Source organism: Penicillium daleae (assembly GCF_028827525.1).
Source record: "Penicillium daleae strain IBT 16125 chromosome Unknown utg000001l_segment0_segment0, whole genome shotgun sequence".
Classification (NCBI taxonomy): domain Eukaryota; kingdom Fungi; phylum Ascomycota; class Eurotiomycetes; order Eurotiales; family Aspergillaceae; genus Penicillium; species Penicillium daleae.
In genome coordinates, this window is record NW_026623149.1 from 2,528,853 (window position 1) to 2,551,947 (window position 23,095).

Below are 23,095 nucleotides of genomic sequence, written 5' to 3' on the forward strand. Positions count from 1 at the left end.
TAGTTTTGGCCCGTTTGAAGTACATAGAGAAGGAATTCGGAGTTCTAGAATTATGTACCGGATAATATCTCCAGTTGGTGTATGTTACAGAAGGTTTCATTAAGACATGTATGTGGACATCCAAAAAACGGACATTAAGAGCCAAGAACACCGAGAAAAAAGGGTATATGCGTGCTATGAGGAAAATAGCGAGTTCACCGGCCAATAACAGAAGAAGTAAAAGATAAGACGAGATTAGAACAAGTATTTCGCTGAGGGGCATTCTCGATAGCCTCGAGTAGTTGGGATTAGAGCCAGAAGATCCACCGCGCGCCAGAGATAGCTCCACGGGTGACTCCACGTACAACCTTGAACGCCATGACAATTAGCCAGACCCACCAAAGCATGCCGACGAGAGCCCATTCCAGCACGACGAATCCTGTGCGTCGAACCCAACGCAGTCGGCGGCGACGCTTTCGAACACCTCTGTCGAGAGCATCGCTGAGGGATTTCACGGCGAGCGTGCTGGTGGTGTTAAGCTGAACACATAGATCCTCCGCGCTATCAGCAGTGGCTCGAACGCGGGTTGTAAGCGTTTTGCTGACAAGGGTTTCCAGATCCCTTAGCTGCGAGCGTAGAGGGGACGAGGTGGTAGTGGAGAAATGATGCATCGATTGTTGGAACGAATATTGAGTCATTTCAAACCGACGCAGGAAGTTCTGTGCAGCAGTATCAAACTCTCCAATACGTGTGACTCGAGAGGAGGAACCGTTGTCTATGGAATTCGCAAGCCAGTGAGGGGGATCTCTCGAGCTGTGGGCTCTGCGGGTGATTTCGCGGGCTTTGATTCCGGACGAGAGAAGAAGAGTACGAGTACGCTCGATCTCAGTCTTGCCCGGAACGCCGGAGTCATTTAGTGAGTGAAGACTGCGGTCTGAAATGCTCCAGGCCCGACTCGCACCAGACATGCCAGTAGTCCCTTTGCCAGGAGGCCCAGGCGATGCCCGAGCCCGAGCGAGTCCAGTAACAGGGGGCTGAGTTAGACTGAAAGGATTAGAAAAATCTTTGATCACATTTGATGATTTCAAGCGACCACGGGCTGATTGCAGAGCGGGGCCAAAGTCGAGCGTTTTACTCCGAGACAGACCAGTTCTCTTCGGCTCTTCTTGTTCATCGAGTCGCCGACGTGGGACTGAGCGCTCACGAGGACTGCCAAGCTCAATGGCATCGCTTGACCCTCCACTTTTGTCATCTTGTCGTAGTGGGGATGTGAAATTTGGTAGAGAGGGTTTATAGCTTCGAGACGATGTGATCTTCTCGGTTTCTCGACGTATGAGGCGACCAGGCTCGTCTGTAAGGGTGGGCAAGCGTCGTAGTAGCCCCTTAGGCCCAGATCGTTTATCAGCTCGCCGTTCATCTTCGTCTGAATCACTGTCGCCCGAAGCAACCGTAGTCGCGGATGACGACTTGCGTGAATCAGGAGCTGTATCCTTCTTCAGAATCATGTCTCCAACCTTGGAAACCTCGTTGCCAACAATCTCGGCAATCCGACCGGGCCCTTTGAAGATTCCCCGCAGCTTAGACTCCGGCAAATACTGCCCCTTGCGCCCCCTGTACCCTTCAACTCCTTGGTCATCAAAATAAGATGAGGATACAGTATCCGGAAGTGGACTGGGTTGAAGCTTTGGTGGTCGCTCCGAATGCTCCTGAGACGGCAAAGAACGCTGGGATACAGCTGCACTCAAGCTCTCATCTTCGTGTTCACGGGAGTCTAGAGAACCTTGCTTGCTCTTGCTCCGCTCGTGACGAGAAACAATCTTGTGAAGGGGTCCCTTCTTGGTTGGTGATGGAGACCGACTTGAAGGCGGAGACAAATTAACTGCAATACTAGGGAAATAGCCTGCGTGAGCAGGAGAGTTGGGCGCAGTGCTATCCATTGCCTCCAATGACATTCTTGGATGGAACTTTTGGTCCAAGCTGCCAGTTGAGGAGAAAGAGGCTTGTCGGCCGACTTGACTGGCCTTGGTACTGAGTGGTGGAAGGTCGGAAATCTCAGATCTGTTGGTGTCCTTGACAACAGCAGCAGCCGGGGATTTTGAGCGGAGAATCCCTGGTTCGGCAACATTGGAGGATTCTTTTCGCGAGTGCCCCCAAGCTCGGCGGCTTCGGTCTGAAGATTTGCGTCTCTCTTGGCTAGACTCGCTAGAGACGCTTCCAGCGCGCATCTTAACTTTGTCCCATCGTGAGCGCTTTCGTGAACTAGAAGCACTGTGACTTCGTGGGCCGTGGGAATGCCTTTGGAATCGGTGTTTGTGCCGACCTGGACCAACACTCTTAAATTCAGGTTCCAGAGCTGGCCGAGCGCTAGACAGAGAAATGTTGCGCGAAAGAAGCTCATCCTGGTTGGGATATGCCATCTCAACGGACAGACGTGGTATCTGCTGAGCGTACTCCATGCTGCTGTCCATAAAGACCAATTCGGTAAGGTCAGGGTAGAGTTTATTACCATCGCGATCAACGACCTTCGCTCTGTTAGAACTGTCCTCGAGCCACGCAACGTCAGCTAGAAGTTCTGCTGGAGAGCTCGTCCAGTCCAGACGTGGACGAGTTGTTTTGACACTATTAGTACGACTGACATGTCTCAGGCTGGCAGGAGGCGAGGCGGTCATCTCGATATCCTGCGTATCCCCGTGAGATGCATGATGTTGACCTTGCTGAAACGATGGAAGCTTGATAATTTGCATCTCATCATGTGTCGTGTCGCTGTATTGTTTCTGGATAGAGTTGACCCATTCATGAACCTTGTCGACGTCATGCCAACCCTCAGCTTCTGGGTCAATAGGACATTTCTCTCGGTACCTGATCTTTCGGTTCCGGATCATCTGAAGAGGATTATAGCTCCGGTTTTTTGGTGCGATGGCAGGTGGAACATCCGAAGAATCAGAATCGTCGGTAGCTTGGGGTTTTCGCAGTGGGGGTAGCGAGGGAAGAAGTCGCAGATACTCCTGGAAAAGCTCAAAGTGGCGACGAGCTCGATCTGCACGGGCGAGGGTCCTTTCAGAGAACTCGTACAGTCGGTTGTCGTTCGCAACAGTTGATGGCAGGAAATCCACCACCGGGGACTTGGCACTAGATTGAGCTCCCTCCAGGGAGCCATCACCATGGATCTGAGTGTAATCACGGTACGAAGAGTCCCGCTGTACACTCTTCCCAGTGGAAGCTGGTGGGAGGAACTCCAAGGGTGTAGCCACAGGTTGCGACACGGATAGAGGTCTCCGCCCGTTTGGACCAGGTACAAGCCCAGAGGCAGTCCTCCTCCGAGACTCGTTCAAATTCAAGGCCAGGTTCACAATCTGAAGAGAGTCCCTATCCATACCGGGTGCAGCAGCCTGTTGTCCATCATGTGTTCCAGAGCTCGTGCGGGTCGGTGTTTTGGCTTGTTGTAGCTCTGGAGGTGGCGCTAGGGCTTGTTCAGCGGCTATTGGACTTGACTCAGAAGCCACTGGAGATGATTCAGATGCCGGGTTCTTATGGCGACTCCACGGAAAGCGCGAACGTTTCTTGGATACCACGATATCACCGTCGGGGGCACTTCGTTTCTCTATCGGTGGCTCTGAAGGACGATGTCGATGCGAGCCGATTCTCAGGCTTGTCGAGCGCGGCAACGAGTCTAACAGAAATCCACCTGAGCTTTGTGTCCTGCGCTGCCCCGGTGTCCTTCGATCGCCTTCGCGAGAGCTGCTCCCTAGTGTACTACCTTCGAGCTCGCCGCTCGGTCGACCATCGCTCATGGGGACAGCTGGCCGCCGAGACGAGCCCCCGTCGGAACGCTGTGCGAGCGAACGACTTCCTTGCGACACATCGTGGGTATTTCCATCTGTTGGGGGCATTGAATTTCGATCGGCCGGGGTGTTGCGTCGTTGCGACATCGATTTGCCGATGGGAGGGCGAGGAGCTAGCCTTGGGGGAAGGCAACGAGCATCGCTTGTCAAATTTGTGCGACCATGAATGCAGCAAGGATCAAGGGGCCGAGTCGGAGGTCGAGGGAGGAAAATAAATGGTGGGAGTAACTCAAATATCTGCACAAGTCATTCGTTGCCGATCTACAATGTCGGGGTTGCGCGTCGAACAGGACGATTATCTAAGCATATCTACATGCAATGACCTCACAGGGCCCATCAAAAGGGATGGATTTGGATACAACAGGGTACGAGAGATACGTGTGGAAAGTGATTCTGCGCACATCATAAGTTTCTTGGTAGAAATTTGGCCAAATCAAAACACAAAGGAAAAGTTCTAGCATTTGGGTCTAACGCAAAAGTACAACTAAAGGTACAGTTCCTGTAGACATGAAAGATATACAGGATAAATTGGAATCAAGAACGCTCATTTTACTCCACCCGCAAGCACTGGAGACGAGCCTCGGTCTCAATAACCTAGCAAGAAGGAAAAATGTTAGCAATGAGCTTTTCCAAGATACCAAATACAACAATGGGAGAAAAAGCTTACCTCGAGAGCTTGCTTGACCTCAAGTACCCGGCGAACATCGCCCAGCCAGTCCTTGCTCAGGATCTTGGCCCAACCCTGGAGGGTGTTCATCTCACGTGCAGCAGCATCCAAGTTGCCCTCCTCGAGAAGGTTCTCAGTGCGGAGGAGAATGCTCTCAACGTCATCTCCGTCGGCAAGACCGTCCTTCTTGAACATGACCTTGCTCAAAACCAGACTAGCAGCGTGGCTGGCAATACCAGCATCCTCGGGCAGAAGGCTGGCCTTGCGGACCTCACCCGCGACACGGCGGAAGCGCTCAATGATCTGACTGGGCGAAGGAATACCGCGCTGGTAAGCAGTGGGGTTGATGGAAGCGATGGCAGCATCAACGACAAGGTCATCAGCAGCCAGCTCCTTGACGGCAACAAGCTCGCGGACGAAAGGACGGGCGGTCTCTGAACGCTCAACAACAGAGCGCACAGCGTCGACAGCGACCTGAAGCTGCTGGGTCTTGAGGTTGGTATCAATGACATTGCTCCAGCCAGTAGTCAGACTCTCAAGCTCGGAGATGTTGGCGGTAAGCTCGTTCAGCTTGCTGAGACGGCCCTCGCGCTCACGCTCAACTAGATCCTTGACCTCATGAATATACTTCCGGTTCAGCTCAATAGCCTGCTCCACGAGCTCATTCTTCAAGCGCTGCTCAGCAAGGTCCTGGGCACGCTGAAGCTCAACCTTGATCTTCTCCTGATAAGCCATGGCAAGCTTCTCACGCTCAGCCTCGAACTCCTCGCGGAACTGGGCGACCTCAGTAGCGCGCATGTCCTCGAAACGACGGATCAGCTCGCGAGCAGACTCGTCGAAAGTAGCGTGCGCCTTGTTGATTTCTTCTTGGGCGGCCTGCTTGGCCTCATCCCTGAGTGCTGCGATCTTCTCGCCGATCTTCAGAAGCTCCTCCTTGGCCTTTGCGACAGGAGCAGAGTACTTGCTAGAGTTCTCGTCGGCGCTAATCACGGTGACAATATCGTTGAAGGTCTTAACCAGATGCTGCACAACGGGCTCGTCGCCCTCCTTGGTCTGCAGCAGCTCAATGGTGCTGGCAGCAACCGCGGGCTGGCGAGGCGCATCGAGAGACACGGGCTTCTGCTCCTCCTCCTTCGCAGCGGGCTTCTCTTCCTTCTTAGCCGACTTGGCTACCTTGTCTTCCTTTGCCTTCAGGACAGCATCGTTGCGGTCCTTGGGCTTGGCGGCCTCGGTCTTGGTCTGAGCATCATGAACCTGGGCGCTGCTGTGAGGACCGCTCTTGGAGAGGTCGCTGGCGGGCTCCTCCTTAGCAACCTTCCAAGAGAGACCGCTGTTGCTAGGGATTGTAACCGGCTTGCCCTCCTCGCGGGGAGCAACCTGGATGCGGTTGGAGTGTCTCGAAGCATTGGGGAATCGGCGATAGAAGTCGCGCTCCTCGAAGTACAGAACACACTCCTCGCCGTACGGAACGTACTCGGTGAAGAAATCGTGGAAGTTGTCGGACTTCAGAGCCATGAAAACGCCGCCGCCATAGGCAATACCGGAAGTCAGGATCAGGTAGAGCAGGAATCGGCGGAAACGACCAGTCTTGCGAGGCGCAACCGGGGGGATCTCAGCTTCTGAAAATTGAGTTAGCCCATAGGTGGATTAAACATTGGCGTCATAGTGGCTAGAGGTACCTTGCTCCGTGGGCTTAGTGGGAATCTGTGGAGGAACGACCGATTGAGAGGAAGGGGTAGCGGGAGTCGAGGCCTCGTTTGTTGGCAGCTTGGAATCAGCGAAGAACCGCTGTGTTAAGATGACTATTAGTCGTATGTTCGGTGAGCACATGAGCAGGGTAACGGGTTCTCGTACCTGAGCCGGGAGCCGGCTGCTAGCACCGGCTTTAGACAGCCATTGCGACGGGATCCGTTGGCGAGCAGGAGACGACAGCAGCTGCCGACCCGGAGCAATTGAAGAGCGCAGCATGACGAGCCGCACAATCGCCAGGGAGGTGGGAAGGGATGTGATAACCTGAATGAGTAGGAAAACTGGGTGTCGATGTTCAGTCGCGATCCGCCCCGATGATCCTGCGGGCGGTCAGCCCGTTGCACCCATCAATCCCGCACTCGGCATAGAAGTGATATAGCTGGGTTGATTTGATGTACTCAGGGAGTATCTATTCACTAAAATATATTATGAGAAAGGGTGTCATTTGTATAGTCCATTCCATTCTCTCAATAATTTCGGCTGATCGTGGGCACTTTGGAGAAGTGCCCTGTTTAACTTACCGGGGAATTTATTTCGTGCAGGCATACATCGGAGATGCAACAAACGGAGTAATCGATGAAATTAGCGGGACAATCCCGTCTAAATGGAGCGAATCCATGGCCTATTTGTAAATGTGCCATGGTACGAATGAATTATCAGGTAATGAACAAGAGACACATGTTTTATTGTTCAAGACTATGAACACAAAGAGCATTAAAAATCAATCATCTTTCAAGCAAGAACCTGGACAAGCGATCCAGGACTCACATCTATAGACAGGACTACAGAGACTATTCCAACCAGTCATTGGCTTAGAAAAAGCTGAAAATAGGTACAGTCTGAAGAAAATGTATTATCTGGGCATAACATACTAAGAAGGGGTCTGGGGGAAAGATGAGAACAACGGGAAATAGTAACATGAGAAACTTAGCCCAATAGACAAAGGAGAAGAGCAGATGCAGGACGCCGGGTGAAAAAGGTACCAGAAGTACAAAGGGAAATTGAAGCAGGCGGTGGCAAGTCCTGCCCAAGAATGTCTAAAGCCAACTTCCAGATGCGTCCGTGGATGAAGTCGAGATTGTTCTGTCAGCGCCAGACGAGGCGGAGGCCTCCGGAACGCAGAGCAAGCAAAATATCAAAACCAGAAGGCAACCGAGACGGGTAAAAGGGCAAGGTAATGAGAGTTTACCTCTCATGTCGGAATAAGGTAGTGGGGGAGAAGCCATCAAGTAATTTCGATACCGCGATCGTGAGGTTTAACGAGACGGTCATCAGCACCGGGGACGGGCAGAAGGGGATCGCATTAGCTAGCTGCGAAGGAAGGTATATCGCTCTCAAGGGCTTTAACAGTTGCATGCACCAGCACCTTGGGTGCCGGGGGCCTCGGGTCGCAGGTCAACTCCGGGTCGTGGGGCTGTCCGCAGGTTCCGGGGGCCGGCCTGGTCGAGTGGCAGCTTCTTCGCGATGGCCGTGAACAGTTCCCGCACATTCGTCGAGGACTTGGCAGAGGTTTCGAAAAAGAGAAGGCCAGCCTCGCGAGCGTAGGCCTCGGCATCGGCGGTCTGGATGACACGCTTATCTGGGCTTTCGGTGACAAGATCCAGCTTGTTGCCAGCCAGGGCGATCACAATGTTCTCGTTCGCTTGACGCTGAAGTTCCTTCACCCAGGACTTGGCCTTATCCAATGATGACTAAAGATAGAGACGAACAGAGCCGATGGTCAGCAAAAGCGATGCAATCCAAATAGGCTGAACAGGTCGAACGTACGGCTTGGGTGATGTCATAGACCACGACAGCGCAGTTGGCATTCCTGTAGTACATCGGAGCCAACGACTTGTATCTCTCCTGACCGGCAGTATCCCAAATTTCAAACTTGACCGTGGTGCTCTCATCGAGGGAGATAGTTTGTGTCAAAAAGGCGGCGCCGATTGTCGACTCCCGATAATCATCGAATTGGTCCTAATCCGGCCAGTCAGCTACATTCCCATCTAGCACCACTTGCCTGCAGCCGGAGACCGGAGCTGGCAGAGCATAAGAAAAGGTCACTGTGGACTCACCTTAACAAATCTCAACACCAGGGAACTCTGAAAGATTAACGTAAATGTTAGCGCCCGATAGAGAAAGCTAGGTAATGTAAGTGGCACGCCGAACCTTTCCGACTGCGGATTCTCCTACAAAGCGAAGACAACATACGTTAGCATTCATCCGCTAGACTTCCGAGTCATCCATGGAGAACACCTACCAAGCAACACAAGCTTGAACTGGGCGAATTTCGCCCCCGGGCGGGCGCCTGCTGCAGGTCGGGAGGCCATGGCCAGTGGTCAGGGGGAGATGCGGTCGGGTGAAGGAAGGCGATAGAAAGGGAAGGGATATCTCAGAGTAGTCGACTAGGTTGGTGTTCAATATGCGATCGAAGGCCCTGCTGTTCCTCTCGGGTCTCGTCGTTGGTCGTGGATGGAGAAGAGAAGAGCAAGGCAGCCTACGGAGTGGATGACGGAAGGGCCAGCCACATGAGCAGCGGGGCGGTGTGGCGGTACGCTGCAGCGCAGGCGGTTAAGCAAACTAAGGCACGCTTGACCAGGGCAAACAAGGGAACGTGTTTAGGGCCTGAGGCCCAAGTCTGACCAGGTGGCCCGCGCCTGCCCCGTGCCCGGGCTGATGTTGTCGCCGCGGCTGATCATGTGTTCCTGATAATTAATGTCATTCCCTCTGCGGATTTAGCCTTCCCCCACCACCTCTTCGCCCCTGGTCATATTATTCCAAGTCCGAGACTACTACCCTCCGTCTCATTTGTCTCGGCTGCCCGCCATGGCGCCTCAGATCCTCCCTTTTAGGGATGTCAATTTACACGCTTCGCCTTCACACTATGCCTTCACCTCGCCTTCATCGCCCCAGGCACCAACGCTTGTGGTAGACCGGCCGACGGGCGACCTTCGTCTAAATGATGGCCCTTTATCGGGCGCGAAGCGGATCTCAAGCATCGCCGGAATTTTGGGAATTGTTAAGCTGAAGCTAGGTAAATTGCGATTGCACTGGGATTGGGATAGGGGGCTGCACTAACCTCCCCAAATAGACAAGTACATCATCGTCATTACCAAAGCTCAGCCGATGGGACGACTCCGCGGCCACATGGTCTACAAAGTTGCCTCGACCGAGTTCCTTCCGATGCGCGAGCGCCCACTCCACGATAAAGATGAGGATACCTATTTAGCCCTGATCAAGGACCTGCTTCGCACCGGCCCCATGTACTTCTCCTACTCCCTGGACCTCACCAACAGTTTCCAGCGGCAATCACAGAGTCCATCCGATATTCCCATGTGGAAACGCGCCGACAATCGTTTCTTCTGGAACCGTTTCATTCAGTCCGATCTGATCGATTTCAGCCTGGGAGAAAATAACGCAAATGGCATCCACTACGGGCCCCAGCCGGGTGCTGACCCTTACATCCTTCCAGTGATGTTTGGCATGCTGCGCATCACCCCGGCTCGAGTCAAGGGAACTTCCTTCACATTTGCTCTCATTACACGGCGATCCCGACACCGCGCGGGGACGAGATACTTCTCGCGTGGCATTGACGAGCAAGGTCATGTCTCAAACTTCAACGAAACTGAGCAGATTGTGATTTTGAATGACTCTACCGGAGGTCTTTCTGGCTATGCACCGGGCCAATCAATGACAAACGGCAAGACGGGCCAAGATCTCCAGGTGTATTCCTTTGTCCAGACCCGAGGCAGTGTTCCAGTCTTCTGGGCCGAAGTCAACAATCTCAAATACACGCCCAAGCTACAGGTTCGCGGAGTAGAGACCGCAGTCGAAGCTGCGCGCAAGCATTTCACGGAACAGATTCGCCTATATGGAGAGAATTACCTGGTCAACCTCGTCAATCAAAAGGGCCGAGAGGAGCGCGTGAAGAATGCCTATGAGCAGCTGGTTCGCATTCTCGTCTCTTCGTCGACGGAGACAAGAGAAGTAGATGATAAGTCATCGGAAAAGTTCCATATCGTTGAACCAGGACTGAAGCAGAAAGAAATGGATCGTCTGCACTATATTTATTTCGACTTCCACAACGAGACCAAGGGTCTCAAGTGGCACCGGGCTGAGCTCCTGATGAGTCGCTTGAATGATGGCTTAACCCAAGGTGGCTACTTCCGTGGGGTAGAGGGCCCTGGCGCATCTGGTGGCCAGCTAGATATCCGGTCGACACAAACGAGCGTGGTAAGAACCAATTGCATGGACTGCCTCGATCGTACCAACGTTGTCCAGAGCATGCTCGGCCGCTGGGCGGTGACTCGACAGCTTATGGACGCTGGTGTGCTGCGTCCTGGTGAGAATGCCAACGATGATCGTGAATTTGAGGACTTGTTCCGGAATATCTGGGCGGACAATGCCGATGTTGTTTCCAAGTCCTACTCTGGCACGGGTGCCCTAAAGACCGATTTCACTCGGACGGGCAAGCGTACCCGGGCTGGCGCTCTTCAAGACCTGAACAACTCCATCACCCGTTATGTTCGCAACAACTTCATGGACGGACCCCGACAGGATGGATTTGATGTGTTTTTGGGAACCTACCTGCCCTCAGATACATCCTTTGCCAACATTCAGTTGTTCATGGATCGACGGCCACTCGTGATCCAAGCCATTCCGTATATCTTCGCAGCCAGCTTGTTCATGGTCTTGATTGCCACGCTCACGAGGCGACTGCCGGACGCAGCGATCTGGCCGCTTCGGCTTTTCATGATTTTCTGGATCGTCGTCGGCGCCTACTCCTTCCGCTTTATCCATGGACATGGCATGCTCTATGTACGTAAACCCTCTCTCCCTGCAACTATCAAATGCTTGATTAACGAAATTTTAGGTGAACTGGCCAAAACTGAACACCCCTATCGCTGGCGCCGAGGGGTATCAGGATGCTCTCATCAAGGCTCGCACCGACCCTATCATTGGCCAATGGCTTCCCTCAAGACGACACCAACGTGGCGTCAGCAATGCCCGTCTTGTCTTCCTCGAGGAGGGCAAGACCAGGATTGAGTAAATTCGCTCATTCCTCCTACCCACCTTTGCGTGGTTCCTCACTACAATCCCTGTCTTTTGTACACTTCACGGCTGGTATGATTTACTATCATTGGTTTCCCTTCGGACGGGTTGTCTTGTACCTTTCTTATCATTTGTTCATTGGCGCCATGCCCCTATTTTCTGTTTGACCTGATAGAGTCTTTCTTTCTCCACATACAGCTCACCACTCTATACGTTGGTGTCGTTGTTTTACCTTGCTAATCTGGCAACCCGTTTTTTTTTTTTTTTACTTTGTCTGGCGCCCCAATGAAGTAGACGATACGGGGATTGGCGTAGCAATCACACCTAAGCGTGCTAATTGACTGTCCATTCCGAACTTTGTAGTATAGAGAATAATGCTACCGGTTTACCCGTGCTTTCTCCCGTCTCATTCTATCCGGGATTCGCTATCTTTAAGTGACTTGAAAGTGCCCATCCCCGACTGAGTCCCTATCATACATGGATAAGCCGAGATAGATCACGTGACATTTCCGACATCATGACTACCGGTTTCCCGAGGAGAGGCCTCGGAAGCTGAACCAAATAATCTTCGAGCTACTGGGGTTTCCTTTCGAGAAACACCCCACCTGCTCACCTGAAATCGCAGGCAAGGGTATCACTTGTTCATGAGAGGGATCTGGAGATCTCTTCGCTGGTCTGGTCCGCAACGGCGAGTCTCGACTCACTCGCCTGTTATGACTCGCTCATATGAGGTATGTCGGGATGCCCCGCATCAATGGTCCTGCAGCTCAGTGCAGTGCCAGATAATAAATGCTGAATACTGACATGATCTGTGTCTAGGCTGCAATTGCAGCACTCAATTCCCTGCAAACGAATTTTGCGATCGTGGAGGAGCTTAAGAAATCGACCTCACGGGAGGATCTCAATAAGCGCTCACTCCCAGAGACGGTTGAATGGCTTCGTCGCATTGGATATAAGGTTCGCAAATGCTCATGTCCAACACTCTTAGCCATTGAGGCACTATGGTACTAATGAGAACTTTCTTCTTCAGCCCTCCGATCTCAATCGATTGAATCTGGTCCACGTCGCGGGCACGAAGGGCAAAGGCTCAACTTCCGCATTCATTTCAACCATTCTTTCCCAGTACACTCAGTCAGAGCCAGGTCAATCCTCCCCTCATCTCCACAAAGTCGGACTCTATACCTCCCCCCACCTCCGGTTCGCCCGCGAGCGCATCAAGATTGATAACGCCCCGCTTTCCGAAGAGCAATTTGCGCGGTACTTTTTTTGAAGTATGGGACCGTCTGAATGATGCAGCCAAGGCTGCTGGCGAAGATCCTGCGTCGCTGAGCACAAAGCCGCAATATTTCCGTTACCTCACGCTGATGGCATTCCACACATATTTGAGTGAGGGTGTTGATGCAGCAGTAATTGAGTGCGGCATCGGAGGAGAATACGATTGTACCAATGTGATTGAGCAGCCCAAGGTGACTGCTATCACTAGCCTTGGAATCGACCACACAGCTATGCTGGGCACCACGATCGAGAAAATCGCATGGCACAAGGGTGGCATCATCAAGTCTGGAGCTAAGGCTTTCACAGCGCCGCAGCCTCCAAGCGCGGAGCAAGTTCTGGCTGAGCGTGCCGCTGCCAAGGACACTCAGTTGGATGTTGTTTCTGAACATCCTGATCTGCGCGCAGGGTCCAGCCAAGTGAATCTCGGACTGGCAGGTGACTTCCAATATACCAATGCCTCCGTCGCAGTCGCAACGGCCGCGGAGTTCTTGAGGAAGACTGGCGTGGCGAACATTTCCGAGAACGTCATGTCTGAGCCTCTCCCTGCCAAATTCAAGACTGGACTTGAGGAGACTCGCTTGGGTGGACGCTGTGAGACCCGTTTCGAGAAGAATGTCGCCTGGTATATTGATGGAGGACATACTCTGGAGAGCATCCGCTTGGCTGGCCAGTGGTTTGCCTCGCGAATCCATGCCGATTCATCCGGCGACATTGCAGCGAAGAAGCCCCGAATCTTGATTTTCAATCAGCAGACCCGTGACAGCACAGCTCTGGCTCGTGCTCTTCATGAGACTCTTGCCGCTGCGTTGGAGTCCGGCACACCTTTCACACATGCCCTATTTTGCACAAACATCACATACAAGCAGGCTGGATTCCGTCCTGACTTGGTCAGTATGAACACAAATGCTGATGATCTTGAATTGCTCCGCGTACAGAAGTCTCTTGCCGCTGCCTGGAATGAGATTGATCCTAACGCTCAGACTCAAGTGTTTGGAACTATCGAAGAGGCTGTTGACTTCGCTCGAGATCTGGCTGCCCAGGAACGCAAGGTCGTCCAGAGTGACGAGGCCCCCGTCATGACTTTTGTCACCGGCAGTATCCATCTGGTGGGTGGCTTCCTCGATGTGATCGAAACAAAGCCATACACGGAAAATCCTTAATTTCTGCTTGATTCTCTGCTCACATGAGTGGGAGCTCAAATTGATGGGCAGCCTGGAGCTTCTTGCCCGTTCTAGTTCTTGTATCAACACTTGACATATAATTGACGACATAGCGAGACGATGATGGCCATAGAGGTGTTTTTCTTTTGTGGATTTCAACAATTCGAGATTCCCATGCAATGCATTTACCAGTTGAAAAAAATAAATATTCTATTTAGAAGCTCGCGTATACCTGTTTCCTGTAGGACTCAGCTTAGAATGCCGAGGTGCATTCCATCCATGTTCTGCAGCTAAGTAAGCAAGACAGCTGTCAAATACAGCGACTAGCTGGACAGATATGCCAAGTGCAAACATCCATGTCGATAATACCAGAGTTTATAGCCATCCTTTATATGAGTTCCTTCTCGTTTGATACTTCACGACGCCAAGCTCGATCCGCCTGAAGACGGGGACAAGGCCAGTTACCCCTCGGCACCCCACCGATCCGCGTTTCATGCGCTCAACGTGGGGCCTCAACGAAATCCTCCTCTTCTCCCACTTACCACGTTTCCAGCTCTCCCCACATCTCCCTAAACAGCGGCCATGTCGGACTCCAAGGATAAGGGCAAGGCCCCCAAGCGTCATGAGGATGAATCTGAACAAACCGGTGCTGATGCCGGCTCAGACACTAGCAAGGGTACCCAGTCTCCGCCCTACAGCCCTCCCGAAACCTTTGCTGAAATAATGGATCATGATACAGCTCCCTCCTCCAGCCGCGCTACAAAGAAAATCCCCACGAAGCTGCTGGAGTCAGCTATTGAAGCGAACCCGGCTCTGAAGCACGAACTCGCGAGCATGGACCAGGAAACGGCGGCAAAGACCCTCGCGAATATCGACATCTCGCAATTGCTGACTGGTCTTTCGTTGGGCAATGGGAAGAACCAGAAGGATATGGCCTCTTACAAATTCTGGCAGACACAGCCCGTTCCTCGATTTGATGATCAAGCGAACCCGACCCCCGTTGCTCAAGGACCGATCAAGATGATTGACCCCGAGAAGGTCTCGAAGACGCCGGATCCGTTGCTTGATGGATTTGAGTGGTGCACGCTTGATTTGACGAACGAGACCGAGCTGCGGGAGCTCTACGAGCTGCTGAATAACCACTACGTGGAGGATGATAATGCCATGTTCCGATTCGCTTACTCGGAGTCGTTCTTGCACTGGTACGATATTTCTACATAACTTCTGCGGTCTGTTATGCGAATTGCTGACTTCAGATGTGTTATGCTACAACAGGGCCCTGATGTCTCCTGGCTGGAAGAAGGAATGGCACATCGGTGTCCGGGCGACCAAGTCTCGCAAATTGGTCGCGTCGATCTGCGGTGTCCCGACGGAAATCCGTGTCCGTGGAGAGCGTATTAAGGTGACCGAAATTAACTTCCTTTGTATCCACAAGAAGCTGCGCTCCAAGCGTTTGGCCCCCGTTCTCATCAAGGAGATTACTCGTCGCTGCTATGTCAACGGGATCTTCCAGGCTATCTATACTGGTGGTGTCATCCTGCCCACTCCCGTCAGCTCCTGCCGATACTACCATCGCGCACTGGACTGGCTGAAGCTGTATGAGGTTGGTTTCTCGCCTCTCCCGCATGGCTCGACAAAGGCCCGCCAGATTACAAGGAACCATCTGCCTTCGGCTACCTCGACTCCCGGCCTGCGGCCAATGGAGTCCAAAGACATTGATGCGGTCCATGATCTTCTAGAGCGATATCTGCTCCGTTTCGACATGAACCAGGCTTTCACCCGCGAAGAGATTGACCACTGGCTGGTATACAAGCCACAGGTCGATAAGGAGCAGGTCGTTTGGGCATATGTGGTAGAGGATCCGGAAACAAAGAAGATCACCGATTTCGTCTCCTTCTACAACCTGGAGTCGACTGTCATCGATAACGACAAGCACGGAGTTGTCCGGGCTGCTTACCTCTACTACTACGCATCCGAAACCGCGTTCAATGACAACGCGAAGGCACTTAAGGCTCGCCTACAGGTGCTGATGAACGATGCGCTTATTTGCGCCCGTCAGGTACGGAATGCTCTGCTGGAAATTGATCAAAACTCTCCCCCCTGCTCACATCATGATAGGCCAACTTTGACGTCTTCAACGCGCTCACCTCCCACGACAACCCCATGTTCCTTGAGCAGCTCAAGTTTGGTGCTGGTGATGGCCAGCTTCACTTCTACCTGTACAATTACCGTACGCCTGCTATTCCCGGAGGTATTAACGACAAGAACTTGCCTGATGAGAAGAAGATGGGCGGCGTGGGTATCGTTATGCTGTAAGCCGAGGTGCTTTTCTTTTGATCAGTGGCTCTCAAAAGTGTTCATGGGCATCCATACAACGAATCTCCTTATGTTGCTATGAAAATAAGAGAATAAAAAAACATACAAATGAATCCAAGTCCCAAAGGACCCGTAAACCAATAAATGATGGTCTGACATGGTCCTGGCCAAAGGGGAAAAGGTCTAGGCCGCCAACCTGACACCTCAGGCAGCCATATTTGACGTTCGTCACCTGCAACCTTACGTCGCCATCGCTTTCCATCTTCCTATCTTTCCATCAACTCCTTATATCAAGAACTTTCCGGCTATTACTGCGTGCTCACTCGTGAGCGAGTATTTGTACGCTGTTTCTCGACAACCACCTGGGAAACTAGAACCGGAATTGAAGCAGCGGGCTGTTCCCCGCACTTGCAGCAATGGGTGCGGGCCAGTCGACTGATTATAGTGGAGCGTCGCCAGGTCAGTACTATACCAGAGTTTCCCATCCAGCAGAGATGATGCTGGGGACACTGGACGCAGAGAAATCCTGAATTGTTATTTTAACACTGGTTCAATGCATGAGTTCCGAGCTAATTTTTGAATAGAGGAACTGAGCTACATGCTGGCGGAGCGATTCGCAACAAAATGCTTCTCGCCCTTGGAACTGACACATTTCAAAGACAACTTCTTTTCTCGAACCGCAGAGCAAGGAGGCATCCGCTACTGGAATGAGAAGACACTGTCAGACTTCCTGGGAGTCCCGGACGGCAGCTGCTCTGGTGCGGACGAGGCTCCGCTTGATGCTGGGCCTGTGCTGTTTCGCATGGTTTCGTACCTTGGTGCATTTCCATTCCAAAATACCTTGGCACCGAGCGTTTTGACATTCGAGGCTATGGTCAAAGTGGTGGTGCTACTGACTGAGCGCTACGGCAAAGTCCTCCGGCGAGGGCGGAAAGATCGCATCAAGTTGCTCTTTGGTAGCCTTGCTGATGTTGGGAGGAAGAATGTCGGGAAACCCTTTGAGACGGATACCGCGGACAAACAATCGGGATCTGAAGAAGATCCTGAGCCCTGTCCTGCCAAGTCCCATGCGCCAGGATTCTCTATCGACGAGCCTGCCAATGACGAGTATGACGAGGATGAGGATGATGACCTTGCCCTCGCGGCATTGGAGTCTCTTGATGCGATTGAAGTGTTCAAGCACGATCACCGCGTGGACCGGACAGTCTATGAAACGCGAATTTCGGTTGATACTTTCCGCCGATTGGTTATGCTGTTGCTCGTCATTGCGCCCTTGAAGCCACTTGAACCGGTCAAGACGTACACATCTGATCTTGGTTCTGAACGAATTGAGGCGATCCGGAAAGAGGCCGACAGTATCATTGCCGCATTCCGGCCCGAGGAAAGTGATGGCGGAATAACGTACAGAGCATTCGCCCGTACAGTCTCGACATCCTTGCCCTATCTATTTGATCCTCTGACGGCATTGTTTGAGCATATGTTGTTCAGCAAGAACCTGAATCTTTCTCAAAGACGACCGAGCGAGGCTACACCCGAGGACAGTGCAGATGAAAAGGCCGAAGAAGCTGCCTTGGCAAAGCCTGTACTGCTCCCAGGGAGCTTCGAGTCAACGATTCTCAACCCGACAATCCTTTCCCACCTCTCATTCTTCCTGCCCTCAAAAGCGCATTCTATGAACCTCTTCAAGAGTGGCGTCCGTCTCCATCCAGTTTTCTCTACCGCCGCTCACGGCTCCTCGTTGACATCCTTCTCCCACAACGTTCTCACCTGGCAATCGGCCAACCTACTCATATTACAAGGTGCACCAGACGGAAACAGCGAAGAGATTATTACAATCGGCGCTTATCTCCCTCAATCCTGGAAGTCCTCGTCATCCCACAGCTCATCTTCCAGCTCCGACCCTCTCCCTTGTCTCTTCCAGCTCTCCCCAGAACACCAAGTCCTAACCGGAAACCCCTCTCCATCCGTGCAAGCACAAGCCAATCTCCCAGCATCTTGGTTCTCAACACATACAGGCATCGCAATCGGCTGTCAAATCCCACCAGCCTCACGAAGCCACCACACACCCCCCAGCCCGCACGGAGCCGCAAGTCTAACGATAGACGTGAACCTTGAATCCGCCGAGTTTCGCGTCGAACCTGTCGGTCATGACGGTGTATTCCTCCCATCCGGAACCGCGTCAATGGAAGATGCCTCTGTCAAGACCCGCCTCGATCTCTATGCTCTTGAGATCTGGGGCGTCGTCCCGGATCCTGAGCTGGCGGTTTCTTCAGATGCACATGCGAGTGCGGTGGAAGTGCAGAGGGCCAAGTGGGACTTTGAGGCTCGTGAGGCGGAGAGACGGCGGAATATTAATCTCAAGGCTGGGGCTGGGGATTCGGCGAAGGAGAGTGCTAGGTGGTTGTTGGAAACGGCCGGAGTTATTGGTGATCATGGTCAATATTCTGGCGGCAGCACTTGAGTTGTTGATTGGTTGTTCGTTTCTGTCTTTGGGAATTGTACTGGGTCTTGGTACTGGGTGTGGTTAATCAGATACTTAAGAGATAGTCTCATTTGATTACTTGTTAGTCTCTTGGCGAAATGAAGAGTAAAATAGATGGTCTAGATCTTGTTCGTAACGAAGGTATCTGCTATCTGCAAATAGTTACGCATACAGCAGCGCAACAGGACGAGATGAATGGTAATACATAATGAAGATGCGGTATACAGTGGAATTATCTAGATAGTGTACAATGAGCAGCCCAGCGAATCATCCTCTCAAACACGCAAGGGCGGCATACCCATCGGCGCACCATAGAAATCCATCAAGTCTTCTTCCTCTTCAACCTCCACCACATCCTTCTCAACCTCAGATTCTTCCTCAAGCGGCTTTACCACCGCCTTCGAGGGACGAATACGCGAAGAAGCACCAGTTGCCACTGTAGACACTGGCGTACTTTCCGTCTCGAAAGCCTCGCGAGCATCTTCATAGGGAAGCCGGAACGCAGGGAAACCATCCGGTGCACGCTCAGCTCGGTCCATGATTTCGTTCATGTACTTGCGGACTTCATCAGCCGGCTTGACGACACGAGTGAGAGGTTCCAGGATCCGAGGATTTGCCGCGTGAATGCGGAAGGTGACTGGCTGCCAGTACTCTTTCAGATTTGCGTCGCTGCTAGGTTTTCCACTGGGCGTGCTAGGTGTTTCTGATTGACCTTCTTTGACATCCGCTTTATTATCAGAAGGCTCTTGCTTTGGAGGGGCATCGGCAGGTGCCGGCGTCTCTGCGGCTTTCTCTGCCTTGGCTCCCTTTTTCGATTTTGAGGCACCTTTGCCCTTTGTGCGTCCTGTTCCGGCGTCGGGTGCAGTTTCGATTGGGAATGGCGTGTTTGGGTCTACCTTCTTCACGATAAGGAACGAGGCGAGGATGGTATTTTCGTTCGGAAGCCATTCCAGGATCGAGTGCTCGGGGAACAGGTAGCGATCACCTGAACCAGCGTGGCCAGATGTGCTACTTCCGTATGGCGTCAATGGAGAGGTAAACTCGAAGACGACAGACTTGTAGTTCAATGGCGTGGGCGTAGTCCGCGCCGGTGGCGCTTGGGGACGATAATAGGGCGTGGGAGAGCCGTATTGTGGTGGACGCGAATGGCCAGCAGGCTGTGTCCCATACGACGCTTGCTGCTGATATGGAGGATAAGGGGGGCCCGGCCGTGGCACCTGCTGTTGGATATTGTTGGCGCTCTGAGGCGGTTGCACTGCAGGACTCTGCACCTGGGATGCGGCGTTGGGGGTCGGAGTGCTAACAGGACCAGGAGTTGCGGATGGAGCTGAGACTGCTGGTTGTGCCGAGCTCGACCGGGTCGCTTGCGGGATGGTTGGTCCCGGTGTCCCTGGCTCTTGCTTTACTGCTGGTGTGGTGGCAGAGGTCTGGCTGGAGCTGGGTGCTTGTAATGAAGTTGGTTGAGACGGCGCTGGGGTCTGAGGTTGAGGTACAGGCTGAGGTGGCCCTGTGACAGGCGCTTTCGTTGATGCTGTTGTTGGCGGTGGTGGTGCCTTTGAGTTTGAAACGGGCTGGGGGTGAGTTTCTTTGGATAGTGTTTGCGTCGGAGGCACGGGCTGGGATGTACTACCCTGTCCTTGAGACGGGGTATTCGTAACCGAGCTTTGCCTTTGGTCAATGACGACCTGTGGGGAGGCTGGTCTAGGTTGTGGCGCGGGCGGCGCAGGCGTCGCTGGCTGGGAAGCTGCTGGCGACTGTTTAGATGCAGCAGCAGCATTTCTCAGGCGTTCCTGTTCCCTTGCCTTGATGATCGCATTTAGCTCGTCGATATGAGCCTGGAAAGCACGAAGCTGCTCTTGTGATGCTTGACTGGAAGCAACCACCCTCATAAGAGCTTTCAATTCTGGATCAGCGGCAGCTCTGGTCGCAAGCATCTGGATGACTGGATCAGGGCTGGGCTTTGCGGGCTGTCCAGCTGGTTGTGGTGGCCTCTGGCCCGGTTGAGGTTGCGCCTGGTTCGGACCACGATGTTGAGAGGGTGGTGCATGAGTACCTGGGTATCCATGTGGAGGGCGCCCCTGAGGCGTAGGAGGGTAGGGGGGTCTTTTCTGATTACCTGGATACGGCTGGTATTGTTGGAAGTTGTTGGGGTGGCCGTAGTGGACCATCTGTTTCTGCGGAGGAGCATATTGGATCGCTGGCGGCGCGTTGGGATCTTTCACGGTATATATCATCGCATCGAAAAGGTGAGGTCCAATGGTAACGTCGCAAGGACCAACTCTCGTCATCGAATCTTTGGGCGGGTTGTTCTTCTCGATCTGTTCACGCTTCGTCTTCTTCGGCTTCGTGTAGTATCGAACTAGGATACCATCGCTGAGCCACTTCTTCTTCGATCGCTCCAGGGCCGCAAGCAGAACCGCACTGTAGGAAATGAATCATGACTCGTTAGCGACACTTGCCGATCCGGGGGACTCTGGGGATCAAACCTTTCCGCGTACGACTGGTATTCCTCGTCCGATAGCGTGGCGGGTTGTCGCTCGCGCAAGACTGGCACAGACTCGCTATCTTTAATCGATATCGGCAATGGCGCCTCTACTGGCTCAGGCGGAGGCGGGGGCGGTGCTGGAGATGGTACACGAGGAGTTGACGCCTTTTTCTTTTGAGAGGGCGTTGCTGCTTCAGAGACTCGTCGCTTGGCCGCAGGCTCACGACCGGCGCGTGCCGGGAGCTTGCGCTTCTCAGCCATGACTGACTGGCGTATGCACGCGTGAGAGTGACCGAGTTCCGAGTAAGACTGATAGTTTGTCGCGTTTGACGAGGAGGTCGAGATGGGAGGTGGAAGGGGGAAAAGCGTGACGCGATAAGTGGCAGCTTATCACCGCATTGACGCCGCCTCCGCCCTTCTCCGCCTCCGTGCCGAAGGATGACACTGTAATCAACGATGGTCGAATTGCAACCCATCTTTAGAAAGGCCTACTGGACACTTGTGGCCGGTGGTCTGGCTTATGTCTTGTTTGTGACGTCCTTGACATTTCCAACAGTCCAGCGCTTGTATGAGATATTGGTCCTGCGGTGTAATTGTCCTAACTAACTTGGAACAGCTTCCTTTATGCGAACAAGGTCAACCCGGCTTACTGGCAGGATGTCAATCAAGTTGAACAATTTGGCTTCCTAAGTATGTGGCCTTGGTATTTATTGAAGGTTTACTACTGACGAAACTAGAGACCCAAGTTCAGCCATTTCATCTGGTAACGCCAGATAATGAAACGCTCTACGGCTGGCACCTGATACCTCTGCACCTCTGCCATGAGCATGAAAAGGAGTTAATGGAGAACCCTCCATCGGGGCCAGCTGAAGACTATAAGGATACATTGTCATTCAAGATATTAGCCAATGATCCCAATGCCCGGGTCGTGGTGAGCTGTATGTCTTCGATCAGATACCCTTTCATTCTGAAGACTATACCTAATCTCAAAACGTCGCAGTCCATGGGAATGCTGCCCATCTTGGATCCGGCCAGCGACCAGCCACGTACAATACAATGCTGGGTCTATCAACACCGTCGCATCCCGTGCATGTCTTTGCCATTGACTATCGCGGATTCGGTGTCTCAACCGGGAGCCCGACTGAAGAGGGCGTTATCACTGATGGCGTTTCCCTACTCAACTTCCTTACTGCAGGCCCGCTCAAGATCCCTCCTTCACGGATCGTCATAATGGGCCAGAGTCTAGGCACAGCCGTTACTGCAGCGGTAGCTGAGCGATTTGCCTTTGGGTCCCCTGACCCGATTGCAGTCCAACCGGCCATCAAGAATGCCGAGCCGTTCGCTGGAGTGATTCTGCTGGCATCCTTCAGCAATCTGCCCAGCCTCATCCAGTCCTACAGTGTCAAAGGACTGACCCCTCCCATGCTTTCTCCACTCATCGGATACCCTCGTTTCCAGAACTGGATCATGAGTCACATTGTGGACTCTTGGGATACCACAGCACGAGTGGCTCGATTGACTGGCATCAACTCCTCAAATTCTGATACAAGTGGACTGGACTACGTCCACAAGGACCTCGACCTGACAATAGTACATGCTCAGAACGACATTGAAATCCCGTGGCGTGAAGGCCGCCGTGTCTGGACAGCTGCGACGGGAGAAAATATCAAAGGTGCCCCTGGTGCGGTAGTTTATCAAAAGTCAGAAACCGTCAGTCCTTCTCAGATTGAGATCTGGGAGAACAGGATTACTGGCAAGGATGGATCCCAGGTTGTGAAGAAGGTCCGCTGGGAGCGTGTTCGATACGGAGGTATGTCAGCTCGTTGAAAATTGTCTTGAATCCTATCTCTCTAAGTTCACATTACTAATAATTGGAATTTGCTAGGCCATAATCGGGTTGCATCATTCTCTGTTGCTGGTCTTGCTGTTCTAAGAGCATTTGAGGAGTGACGGTTGTAGATGGCGTGTTTAGCCAGGCTATACCTGTACGACATGTATAATCGGGCAAGATGTGGCAGCATATGTCTCTTTTCCCAACTGATGAATGTATATGCCATGACATACGGATGAACGTTTAGTGCAAATGCAACTTCGGTTGATCAAGAG

General features: G+C 52.7%; 9 protein-coding genes across 9 annotated transcripts; 5 read left to right on the forward strand and 4 right to left on the reverse strand.

Moving 5' to 3' along the window:
* Nucleotides 1-287: 287 nt before the first annotated feature.
* N7458_000800 (uncharacterized protein) lies at nucleotides 288-3,908 on the reverse strand (the record flags this gene model as incomplete). Its single annotated transcript, XM_056904194.1, has 1 exon — nucleotides 288-3,908. One exon carries the CDS (start codon nucleotides 3,906-3,908, stop codon nucleotides 288-290), a length of 3,621 nt encoding a protein of 1,206 aa, XP_056771961.1.
* A 462-nt stretch (nucleotides 3,909-4,370) lies between these two features.
* Nucleotides 4,371-6,456, reverse strand: N7458_000801 (MICOS complex subunit MIC60; the record flags this gene model as incomplete). The annotated part of the gene is made up of 4 exons (XM_056904195.1): nucleotides 4,371-4,415; nucleotides 4,489-6,107; nucleotides 6,168-6,276; nucleotides 6,343-6,456. 4 exons carry the CDS (start codon nucleotides 6,454-6,456, stop codon nucleotides 4,371-4,373), a joined length of 1,887 nt encoding a protein of 628 aa, XP_056771962.1.
* Nucleotides 6,457-7,580: 1,124 nt separating this feature from the next.
* On the reverse strand, nucleotides 7,581-8,549 carry N7458_000802 (Rab family GTPase; the record flags this gene model as incomplete). The annotated part of the gene is made up of 5 exons (XM_056904196.1): nucleotides 7,581-7,928; nucleotides 8,005-8,196; nucleotides 8,295-8,321; nucleotides 8,389-8,408; nucleotides 8,480-8,549. 5 exons carry the CDS (start codon nucleotides 8,547-8,549, stop codon nucleotides 7,581-7,583), a joined length of 657 nt encoding a protein of 218 aa, XP_056771963.1.
* Nucleotides 8,550-9,045: 496 nt separating this feature from the next.
* On the forward strand, nucleotides 9,046-11,269 carry N7458_000803 (putative phosphoinositide phosphatase (Sac1); the record flags this gene model as incomplete). The annotated part of the gene is made up of 3 exons (XM_056904197.1): nucleotides 9,046-9,253; nucleotides 9,311-11,037; nucleotides 11,093-11,269. The coding sequence occupies 3 exons, from the start codon at nucleotides 9,046-9,048 to the stop codon at nucleotides 11,267-11,269; spliced, it is 2,112 nt and encodes a 703-aa protein (XP_056771964.1).
* Nucleotides 11,270-11,984: 715 nt separating this feature from the next.
* On the forward strand, nucleotides 11,985-13,706 carry N7458_000804 (tetrahydrofolate synthase; the record flags this gene model as incomplete). Its single annotated transcript, XM_056904198.1, has 4 exons — nucleotides 11,985-12,002; nucleotides 12,091-12,228; nucleotides 12,302-12,528; nucleotides 12,659-13,706. The coding sequence occupies 4 exons, from the start codon at nucleotides 11,985-11,987 to the stop codon at nucleotides 13,704-13,706; spliced, it is 1,431 nt and encodes a 476-aa protein (XP_056771965.1).
* Nucleotides 13,707-14,288: 582 nt separating this feature from the next.
* On the forward strand, nucleotides 14,289-16,022 carry N7458_000805 (glycylpeptide N-tetradecanoyltransferase swoF; the record flags this gene model as incomplete). Its single annotated transcript, XM_056904199.1, has 3 exons — nucleotides 14,289-14,908; nucleotides 14,982-15,765; nucleotides 15,825-16,022. 3 exons carry the CDS (start codon nucleotides 14,289-14,291, stop codon nucleotides 16,020-16,022), a joined length of 1,602 nt encoding a protein of 533 aa, XP_056771966.1.
* A 416-nt stretch (nucleotides 16,023-16,438) lies between these two features.
* N7458_000806 (uncharacterized protein) lies at nucleotides 16,439-18,483 on the forward strand (the record flags this gene model as incomplete). Its single annotated transcript, XM_056904200.1, has 2 exons — nucleotides 16,439-16,481; nucleotides 16,607-18,483. The coding sequence occupies 2 exons, from the start codon at nucleotides 16,439-16,441 to the stop codon at nucleotides 18,481-18,483; spliced, it is 1,920 nt and encodes a 639-aa protein (XP_056771967.1).
* Nucleotides 18,484-18,779: 296 nt separating this feature from the next.
* Nucleotides 18,780-21,250, reverse strand: N7458_000807 (uncharacterized protein; the record flags this gene model as incomplete). The annotated part of the gene is made up of 2 exons (XM_056904201.1): nucleotides 18,780-20,925; nucleotides 20,991-21,250. The coding sequence occupies 2 exons, from the start codon at nucleotides 21,248-21,250 to the stop codon at nucleotides 18,780-18,782; spliced, it is 2,406 nt and encodes an 801-aa protein (XP_056771968.1).
* Nucleotides 21,251-21,445: 195 nt separating this feature from the next.
* Nucleotides 21,446-22,939, forward strand: N7458_000808 (alpha/beta hydrolase; the record flags this gene model as incomplete). Its single annotated transcript, XM_056904202.1, has 5 exons — nucleotides 21,446-21,555; nucleotides 21,606-21,679; nucleotides 21,727-21,927; nucleotides 21,990-22,799; nucleotides 22,875-22,939. 5 exons carry the CDS (start codon nucleotides 21,446-21,448, stop codon nucleotides 22,937-22,939), a joined length of 1,260 nt encoding a protein of 419 aa, XP_056771969.1.
* Between the last annotated feature and the right edge of the window lie 156 nt (nucleotides 22,940-23,095).